Source organism: Medicago sativa, chromosome 1, assembly GCF_051527215.1.
Source record: "Medicago sativa cultivar Bolivia chromosome 1, Bolivia_mono, whole genome shotgun sequence".
Classification (NCBI taxonomy): Eukaryota; Viridiplantae; Streptophyta; class Magnoliopsida; order Fabales; family Fabaceae; genus Medicago; species Medicago sativa.
In genome coordinates, this window is record NC_140749.1 from 47,247,443 (window position 1) to 47,258,402 (window position 10,960).

Consider the following 10,960-nt stretch of genomic DNA (forward strand, 5'->3'; position numbering starts at 1 on the left):
AAGGGTCAAAAACGAGTAAAATCCGTAAATTAACAAGGAAATTCACTTAACCCTCATTTTGTCCATTTTTGAAAATGATAAAATCAACCTTGGAATTCGAATATATGCTTGTTAGATTTCATAGGAACTATTACATGCTTCGATTCGATAAGGCTAGGCCACTTTATGACCTTTTTAGTGAATTAAAAAGGGTCAAAAACGAGTAAAATCCGTAAATAAACAAGGAAATTCACTTAACCCACATTTTGTCCGTGTTTGAAAATGATAAAATCAACCTTGGAAGTCGAATATATGCTTGTTAGATTTCATAGGAACTATTACATGCTTCGATTCGACAAGCCTCGACCACTTTAAGCCCTTTTTAGTGAAAGAAAAAAGGTCAAAAACGAGTAAAATCCGTAACTTAACAAGGAAATTCACTTAACCCCCATTTTGGCCTTTTTAAAAAATTCTAAAATAAACCATGGATGTCGTAGATATGCTTGTTAGATTTCCTAGGAACTATTACATGCTTCGATTCGATAAGGCTAGGCCACTTTATGACCTTTTTAGTGAAAGAAAAAGGGTCAAAAACGAGTAAAATCCGTAAATTAACAAGGAAATTCACTTAACCCTCATTTTGTCCATTTTTGAAAATGATAAAATCAAACTTGGAATTCGAATATATGCTTGTTAGATTTCATAGGAACTATTACATGCTTCGATTCGACAAGCCTCGACCACTTTAAGCCCTTTTTAGTGAAAGAAAAAAGGTCAAAAACAAGTAAAATCCGTAAATTAACAAGGAAATTCACTTAACCCCATTTTGGCATTTTTAAAAAATTATAAACTAAACCGTGGATGTCGTAGATATGCTTGTTAGATTTCTTAGGAACTATTACATGCTTCGATTCGATAAGGCTTGGCCACTTTATGACATTTTTAGTGAATTAAAAAGGGTCAAAAACGAGTAAAATCCGTAAATAAACAAGGAAATTCACTTAACCCTCATTTTGTCCGTGTTTGAAAATGATAAAATCAACCTTGGAAGTCGAATATATGCTTGTTAGATTTCATAGGAACTATTACATGCTTCGATTCGACAAGCCTCGACCACTTTAAGCCCTTTTTAGTGAAACAAAAAAAGGTCAAAAATGAGTAAAATCCGTAACTTAACAAGGAAATTCACTTAACCCCCATTTTGGTCTTTTTAAAAAATTCTAAAATAAACCATGGATGTCGTAGATATGCTTGTTAGATTTCCTAGGAACTATTACATGCTTCGATTCGATAAGGCTAGGCCACTTTATGACCTTTTTAGTGAAAGAAAAAGGGTCAAAAACGAGTAAAATCCGTAAATTAACAAGGAAATTCACTTAACCCTCATTTTGTCCATTTTTGTAAATGATAAAATCAAACTTGGAATTCGAATATATGCTTGTTAGATTTCATAGGAACTATTACATGCTTCGATTCGACAAGCCTCGACCACTTTAAGCCCTTTTTAGTGAATGAAAAAAGGTCAGAAACAAGTAAAATCCGTAAATTAACAAGGAAATTCACTTAACCCCATTTTGGCATTTTTAAAAAATTATAAACTAAACCGTGGATGTCGTAGATATGCTTGTTAGATTTCTTAGGAACTATTACATGCTTCGATTCGATAAGGCAAGGCCACTTTATGACCTTTTTAGTGAAAGAAAAAGGGTCAAAAACGAGTAAAATCCGTAAATTAACAAGGAAATTCACTTAACCCTCATTTTGTCCATTTTTGAAAATGATAAAATCAACCTTGGAATTCGAATATATGCTTGTTAGATTTCATAGGAACTATTACATGCTTCGATTCGATAAGGCTAGGCCACTTTATGACATTTTTAGTGAATTAAAAAGGGTCAAAAACGAGTAAAATCCGTAAATAAACAAGGAAATTCACTTAACCCTCATTTTGTCCGTGTTTGAAAATGATAAAATCAACCTTGGAAGTCGAATATATGCTTGTTAGATTTCATAGGAACTATTACATGCTTCGATTCGACAAGCCTCGACCACTTTAAGCCCCTTTTAGTGAAAGAAAAAAGGTCAAAAATGAGTAAAATCCGTAACTTAACAAGGAAATTCACTTAACCCCCATTTTGGCCTTTTTAAAAAATTCTAAAATAAACCATGGATGTCGTAGATATGCTTGTTAGATTTCCTAGGAACTTGATGAGGGCCACAATGGAATGGAGGGAGGGCTTGCTTGCTGCCCATTTTGATGTTTTTTATTTTTTGTTGTAATAAAAGTGTAAGGGACCAATTCTGGCCAAAAACACTAAGTTTAAATTTCTAGTGTGTTTTATCCATTTTAAAGCTTTCATAAGCTTTAAATGGCGTACTTGCTTTAATTTAGAAAGAAAATAATATGCTGAATAAAGTATAGTGAAAAGAAATCAAGAACATTAATGGGAGGAAGAAAAATAGCACATGACATGAAAGGAAAGAAGGAAGTGGTGCTGCCACACATTAAAGCACAATGAATTGTTTTCTTTCAGGCCACTCATTGAGGAAATCAGATGGACACGTTTTCAGCATCTTGAGAGCCGCCCCACATCAATTATGGCTGCATAATTTTTATACAAAATCAATTTGTAACCATTTTGCAATTATTCAGCACTAGGCATTAATGTTAGACTAATGGCTGAATTCTTAGAGTTTTCATGAGTTATATTCCTTGTATTACAGAATGTGACCTCTTTCATATATATAAGGGGCGAAAATCATGAATAAAACAAGACTATTTTGAGTGAAAAACTACACTATGTGTGTTTTTGAGCAATTGCTCTTTGGTTCTGGATTGGACCAATTTTGATCATATCAAGAATCCTTTCTTGTGGTGATCCTCAATCCCATAGACTTATCACTTTCTTGGATTAGAGAGTGTGGCGTCCCTTTCTTTCTATTCCATTTCTCCATTTTATCCCCAAAATCTGTTTGGGTCAAAATTCTGCCATTTGCATATTTTAACCCAAATAACCACTTTCCATTCTGTTTAATGCATTTTTGAATCACATTATCAAGCAATTTTGTGAGTTTGGAGGAAAAATGACCATTTTTGGAATATTGGACTCATCAAGTGGCATCAGAGCAAGGTTCTAAAAAGGGCCAAACTTTGGTAAAGTGTCTTTCTTCTTGTTCCTTATTTTTTTTTTCTTCTTTTTCTGTCCAATATTGATATTCATACAAAAAAAAAACGAAAAAAAATTATATTAGAAAAAAAAATTGCTCCTTTTTGTGTTTCTGCCACACTCTAATTTTTTTTTCTTTATTTCTTTCGTTTCTAGTCAACCTTTATCCTTTGTTTCTTGTTTTAGTGTCTTTCTTTGTGTTAAGTCTTTGGGATTGTTGATTGTTTTTGGTTTCTTTAAAGAACTAAAAGAGCAATTTGAGTGGTAAGGATCATTTTAAACACTTGTTACTAATTTCACAAAATTTCACAATCATGTCTGATCCACCTTCACCTAGAACAGCAGCTATGACGATTCAAATGAGAGCAATGCGTGAGCATTTTGAGAGGCTGTTAAGAGAACAAGCTGAACAATTCCAACAAAGAGTTGATGAGTTAGAAAGAAGGTCTCAAAATTCTAATGATGGTAGTGGTGATGAGGATGAGAGGAGACCTAGAAGGAGACCAAGGGAAAATCATTTAAGAGGCATAAAAATCAAAGTCCCATCTTTTGTTGGAAAGAGTGACCCAGAAGCATACCTAGAATGGGAGACTAAAATTGAACAAATTTTTAATTGCCATAATTACTCTAATGTTGAAAAAGTGCAGGTTGCTTCCATTGAGTTCAAGGAGTATGCTTTAGTATGGTGGGATCAATTGATCAAAGAAAGAAGGAGGTATGGAGAACAACCGATTGATACTTGGGATGAGATGAAGAGAATCATGAGGAGACGGTTTGTGCCTTCCTATTACCATAGAGACTTGCACAACAAATTGCAAAGACTTACTCAAGGTTCGAAAAGTGTTGAAGAATATTTCAAGGAGATGGAGATTGCAAAAATTAGAGCTAATGTGGAGGAAGAAAATGAAGCAACCATGGCCAGATTTCTTCATGGTCTAAATCATGACATTAGTGACATTGTTGAACTTCATCACTATGTTGAAATGGATGACTTGGTACATCAAGCTATCAAAATGGAACAACAACTCAAAAGAAAAGGCCAAGTTAGAAGAAACATTTCTTCTTCTAATTCTTCAAGTTGGAAGGATAAAATAGAGAAGGAGGGAGCCTCTTCATCAATTCCAAAGGAGTCCACGGCTGATCCTAAAGGTATACAAACAAACCCTTCTCAAAGTACTTCTACTAACAAAAGTGTTAAGTGTTTCAAATGTCAAGGTCAAGGTCACATAGCTTCTCAATGTCCAACAAAGAGAACTATGATGATTGAGGAGAATGAACACGTTGAGGTAGAGAATCATGATGGCTATGTTGAAGAGGAGGCTGAAGAAATACCAAGTGGAGACCTTTTCATGATTAGGAGGTTTTTTGGAAATCAAGCTAAGGAGGAGGAATCAAATCAAAAGGAAACTCTTTTCCACACAAGATGCCTTGTTCAAGGGAAGGTATGCTCTTTAATTATTGATGGAGGTAGCTGTACTAATGTTGCTAGTACACGCTTGGTGTCTAAATTGGAATTAGAAACAAAACCTCACCCAAGGCCTTACAAACTTCAATGGCTTAATGAAAATGCAGAAATGATTTGTGATAAACAAGTAGAGGTCTGTTTTAAAATTGGTAAGTATAAAGATGCTGTTTTGTGTGATGTAGTACCAATGGAGGCTAGTCATTTGTTGTTAGGGAGACCTTGGCAGTTTGATAGAAGTGTTCTTCACGATGGCCGAACCAACAAGTACTCTTTTATGCATTCTGGTCAAAAGATTATTCTTGCACCATTGAGTCCTAGTGAGGTAAGAGATGATCAAAAGAAAATGAAAGAAAAATATGAGCAAGAAAAAAGAGAAAAAGAAAAAGAAAAATCAAAAGAAAAGAAAGATAGTTTGTTTGAAAAAAAAGGAGAGTCTCAAGAAATAGTCATGAACAAACAGCCCCTATATTTACTACTTTGCAAAAAGGTGGCTTTGTTGACTAACACTCAAAATTTTCCAAGTTGTACTAAATTTCTCTTGCAGGAATGTGAAGATGTATTCCCAAAGAAGGTACCACAAAAATTTGAAAGAATTGTGTTTGAACCTGGAGGTTGTATAGCTTCCAAATTCGAGGACGAATTCTTTCGAAGAGGGGGAGTATGATGAGGGCCACAATGGAATGGAGGGAGGGCTTGCTTGCTGCCCATTTTGATGTTTTTTATTTTTTGTTGTAATAAAAGTGTAAGGGACCAATTCTGGCCAAAAACACTAAGTTTAAATTTCTAGTGTGTTTTATCCATTTTAAAGCATTCATAAGCTTTAAATGGCGTACTTGCTTTACTTTAGAAAGAAAATAATATGCTGAATAAAGTATAGTGAAAAGAAATCAAGAACATTAATGGGAGGAAGAAAAATAGCACATGACATGAAAGGAAAGAAGGAAGTGGTGCTGCCACACATTAAAGCACAATGAATTGTTTTCTTTCAGGCCACTCATTGAGGAAATCAGATGGACACGTTTTCAGCATCTTGAGAGCCGCCCCACATCAATTATGGCTGCACAATTCTCATTCAAAATCAATTTGTAACCATTTTTGCAATTATTCAGCACTAGGCATTAATGTTAGACTAATGGCTGAATTCTTAGAGTTTTCATGAGTTATATTCCTTGTATTACAGAATGTGACCTCTTTCATATATATAAGGGGCGAAAATCATGAATAAAACAAGACTATTTTGAGTGAAAAACTACACTATGTGTGTTTTTGAGCAATTGCTCTTTGGTTCTGGATTGGACCAATTTTGATCATATCAAGAATCCTTTCTTGTGGTGATCCTCAATCCCATAGACTTATCACTTTCTTGGATTAGAGAGTGTGGCGTCCCTTTCTTTCTATTCCATTTCTCCATTTTATCCCCAAAATCTGTTTGGGTCAAAATTCTGCCATTTGCATATTTTAACCCAAATAACCACTTTCCATTCTGTTTAATGCATTTTTGAATCACATTATCAAGCAATTTCGTGAGTTTGGAGGAAAAATGACCATTTTTGGAATATTGGACTCATCAGAACTATTACATGCTTCGATTCGATAAGGCTAGGCCACTTTATGACCTTTTTAGTGAAAGAAAAAGGGTCAAAAACGAGTAAAATCCGTAAATTAACAAGGAAATTCACTTAACCCTCATTTTGTCGATTTTTGAAAATGATAAAATCAACCTTGGAATTCGAATATATGATTGTTAGATTTCATAAGAACTATTACATGCTTCGATTCGATAAGGCTAGGCCACTTTATGACCTTTTTAGTGAATTAAAAAGGGTCAAAAACGAGTAAAATCCGTAAATTAACAAGGAAATTCACTTAACCCTCATTTTGTCCGTGTTTGAAAATGATAAATTCAACCTTGGAAGTCGAATATATGCTTGTTAGATTTCATAGGAACTATTACATGCTTCGATTCGACAAGCCTCGACCACTTTAAGCCCTTTTTAGTGAAAAGAAAAAAGGTCAAAAACGAGTAAAATCCATAAATTAACAAGGAAATTCACTTAACCCCCATTTTGGCCATTTTAAAAAATTCTAAAATAAACCATGGATGTCGTCGATATGCTTGTTAGATTTCCTAGGAACTATTACATGCTTCGATTCGATAAGGCTAGGCCACTTTATGACCTTTTTAGTGAAAGAAAAAGGGTCAAAAACGAGTAAAATCCGTAAATTAACAAGGAAATTCACTTAACCCTCATTTTGTCCATTTTTGAAAATGATAAAATCAACCTTGGAATTCGAATATATGCTTGTTAGATTTCATAGGAACTATTACATGCTTCGATTCGATAAGGCTAGGCCACTTTATGACCTTTTTAGTGAATTAAAAAGGGTCAAAAACGAGTAAAATCCGTAAATTAACAAGGAAATTCACTTAACACTCATTTTGTCCGTGTTTGAAAATGATAAATTCAACCTTGGAAGTCGAATATATGCTTGTTAGATTTCATAGGAACTATTACATGCTTCGATTCGACAAGCCTCGACCACTTTAAGCCCTTTTTAGTGAAAAGAAAAAAGGTCAAAAACGAGTAAAATCCATAAATTAACAAGGAAATTCACTTAACCCCCATTTTGGCCATTTTAAAAAATTCTAAAATAAACCATGGATGTCGTAGATATGCTTGTTAGATTTCCTAGGAACTATTACATGCTTCGATTCGACAAGGCTAGGCCACTTTATGACCTTTTTAGTGAAAGAAAAAGGGTCAAAAACGAGTAAAATCCGTAAATTAACAAGGAAATTCACTTAACCCTCATTTTGTCCATTTTTGAAAATGATAAAATCAACCTTGGAATTCGAATATATGCTTGTTAGATTTCATAGGAACTATTACATGCTTCGATTCGATAAGGCTAGGCCACTTTATGACCTTTTTAGTGAATTAAAAAGCGTCAAAAACGAGTAAAATCCGTAAATTAACAAGGAAATTCACTTAACCCTCATTTTGTCCGTGTTTGAAAATGATAAATTCAACCTTGGAAGTCGAATATATGCTTGTTATATTTCATAGGAACTATTACATGCTTCGATTCGACAAGCCTCGACCACTTTAAGCCCTTTTTAGTGAAAAGAAAAAAGGTCAAAAACGAGTAAAATCCATAAATTAACAAGGAAATTCACTTAACCCCCATTAAGGCCATTTTAAAAAATTCTAAAATAAACCTTGGATGTCGTAGATATGCTTGTTAGATTTCCTAGGAACTATTACATGCTTCGATTCGATAAGGCTAGGCCACTTTATGACCTTTTTAGTGAAAGAAAAAGGGTCAAAAACGAGTAAAATCCGTAAATTAACAAGGAAATTCACTTAACCCTCATTTTGTCCGTGTTTGAAAATGATAAAATCAACCTTGGAAGTCGAATATATGCTTGTTAGATTTCATAGGAACTATTACATGCTTCGATTCGACAAGCCTCGACCACTTTAAGCCCTTTTTAGTGAAAGAAGAAAGGTCAAAAACAAGTAAAATCCGTAAATTAACAAGGAAATTCACTTAACCCCATTTTGGCCTTTTTAAAAAATTCTAATCTAAACCGTGGATGTCGTAGATATGCTTGTTAGATTTCTTAGGAACTATTACATGCTTCGATTCGATAAGGCAAGGCCACTTTATGACCTTTTTAGTGAAAGAAAAAGGGTCAAAAACGAGTAAAATCCGTAAATTAACAAGGAAATTCACTTAACCCTCATTTTGTCCATTTTTGAAAATGATAAAATCAACCTTGGAATTCGAATATATGCTTGTTAGATTTCATAGGAACTATTACATGCTTCGATTCGATAAGGCTACGCCACTTTATGACCTTTTTAGTGAATTAAAAAGGGTCAAAAACGAGTAAAATCCGTAAATAAACAAGGAAATTCACTTAACCCACATTTTGTCCGTGTTTGAAAATGATAAAATCAACCTTGGAAGTCGAATATATGCTTGTTAGATTTCATAGGAACTATTACATGCTTCGATTCGACAAGCCTCGACCACTTTAAGCCCTTTTTAGTGAAAGAAAAAAGGTCAAAAACGAGTAAAATCCGTAACTTAACAAGGAAATTCACTTAACCCCCATTTTGGCCTTTTTAAAAAATTCTAAAATAAACCATGGATGTCGTAGATATGCTTGTTAGATTTCCTAGGAACTATTACATGCTTCGATTCGATAAGGCTAGGCCACTTTATGACCTTTTTAGCGATAGAAAAAGGGTCAAAAACGAGTAAAATCCGTAAATTAACAAGGAAATTCACTTTACCCTCATTTTGTCCATTTTTGAAAATGATAAAATCAAACTTGGAATTCGAATATATGATTGTTAGATTTCATAAGAACTATTACATGCTTCGATTCGATAAGGCTAGGCCACTTTATGACCTTTTTAGTGAATTAAAAAGGGTCAAAAACGAGTAAAATCCGTAAATTAACAAGGAAATTCACTTAACCCCCATTTTGGCCTTTTTAAAAAATTCTAAAATAAACCATGGATGTCGTAGATATGCTTGTTAGATTTCCTAGGAACTATTACATGCTTCGATTCGATAAGGCTAGGCCACTTTATGACCTTTTTAGTGAATTAAAAAGCGTCAAAAACGAGTAAAATCCGTAAATTAACAAGGAAATTCACTTAACCCTCATTTTGTCCGTGTTTGAAAATGATAAATTCAACCTTGGAAGTCGAATATATGCTTGTTATATTTCATAGGAACTATTACATGCTTCGATTCGACAAGCCTCGACCACTTTAAGCCCTTTTTAGTGAAAAGAAAAAAGGTCAAAAACGAGTAAAATCCATAAATTAACAAGGAAATTCACTTAACCCCCATTAAGGCCATTTTAAAAAATTCTAAAATAAACCTTGGATGTCGTAGATATGCTTGTTAGATTTCCTAGGAACTATTACATGCTTCGATTCGATAAGGCTAGGCCACTTTATGACCTTTTTAGTGAAAGAAAAAGGGTCAAAAACGAGTAAAATCCGTAAATTAACAAGGAAATTCACTTAACCCTCATTTTGTCCGTGTTTGAAAATGATAAAATCAACCTTGGAAGTCGAATATATGCTTGTTAGATTTCGTAGGAACTATTACATGCTTCGATTCGACAAGCCTCGACCACTTTAAGCCCTTTTTAGTGAAAGAAGAAAGGTCAAAAACAAGTAAAATCCGTAAATTAACAAGGAAATTCACTTAACCCCATTTTGGCCTTTTTAAAAAATTCTAATCTAAACCGTGGATGTCGTAGATATGCTTGTTAGATTTCTTAGGAACTATTACATGCTTCGATTCGATAAGGCAATGCCACTTTATGACCTTTTTAGTGAAAGAAAAAGGGTCAAAAACGAGTAAAATCCGTAAATTAACAAGGAAGTTCACTTAACCCTCATTTTGTCCGTGTTTGAAAATGATAAATTCAACCTTGGAAGTCGAATATATGCTTGTTAGATTTCATAGGAACTATTACATGCTTCGATTCGATAAGGCTACGCCACTTTATGACCTTTTTAGTGAATTAAAAAGGGTCAAAAACGAGTAAAATCCGTAAATAAACAAGGAAATTCACTTAACCCACATTTTGTCCGTGTTTGAAAATGATAAAATCAACCTTGGAAGTCGAATATATGCTTGTTAGATTTCATAGGAACTATTACATGCTTCGATTCGACAAGCCTCAACCACTTTAAGCCCTTTTTAGTGAAAGAAAAAAGGTCAAAAACGAGTAAAATCCGTAACTTAACAAGGAAATTCACTTAACCCCCATTTTGGCCTTTTTAAAAAATTCTAAAATAAACCATGGATGTCGTAGATATGCTTGTTAGATTTCCTAGGAACTATTACATGCTTCGATTCGATAAGGCTAGGCCACTTTATGACCTTTTTAGCGATAGAAAAAGGGTCAAAAACGAGTAAAATCCGTAAATTAACAAGGAAATTCACTTTACCCTCATTTTGTCCATTTTTGAAAATGATAAAATCAAACTTGGAATTCGAATATATGATTGTTAGATTTCATAAGAACTATTACATGCTTCGATTCGATAAGGCTAGGCCACTTTATGACCTTTTTAGTGAATTAAAAAGGGTCAAAAACGAGTAAAATCCGTAAATTAACAAGGAAATTCACTTAACCCCCATTTTGGCCTTTTTAAAAAATTCTAAAATAAACCATGGATGTCGTAGATATGCTTGTTAGATTTCCTAGGAACTATTACATGCTTCGATTCGATAAGGCTAGGCCACTTTATGACCTTTTTAGTGAATTAAAAAGCGTCAAAAACGAGTAAAATCCGTAAATTAACAAGGA

At 33.9% G+C, this 10,960-nt stretch overlaps 1 protein-coding gene across 1 annotated transcript; it reads left to right on the forward strand.

Moving 5' to 3' along the window:
• Nucleotides 1-3,460: 3,460 nt before the first annotated feature.
• Nucleotides 3,461-5,275, forward strand: LOC146954985 (uncharacterized). Its single transcript, XM_085747147.1, has 2 exons — nt 3,461-4,933; nt 5,156-5,275. The coding sequence occupies exons 1-2, from the start codon at nt 3,461-3,463 to the stop codon at nt 5,273-5,275; spliced, it is 1,593 nt and encodes a 530-aa protein (XP_085603273.1).
• The last annotated feature ends 5,685 nt before the right edge of the window (nt 5,276-10,960 follow it).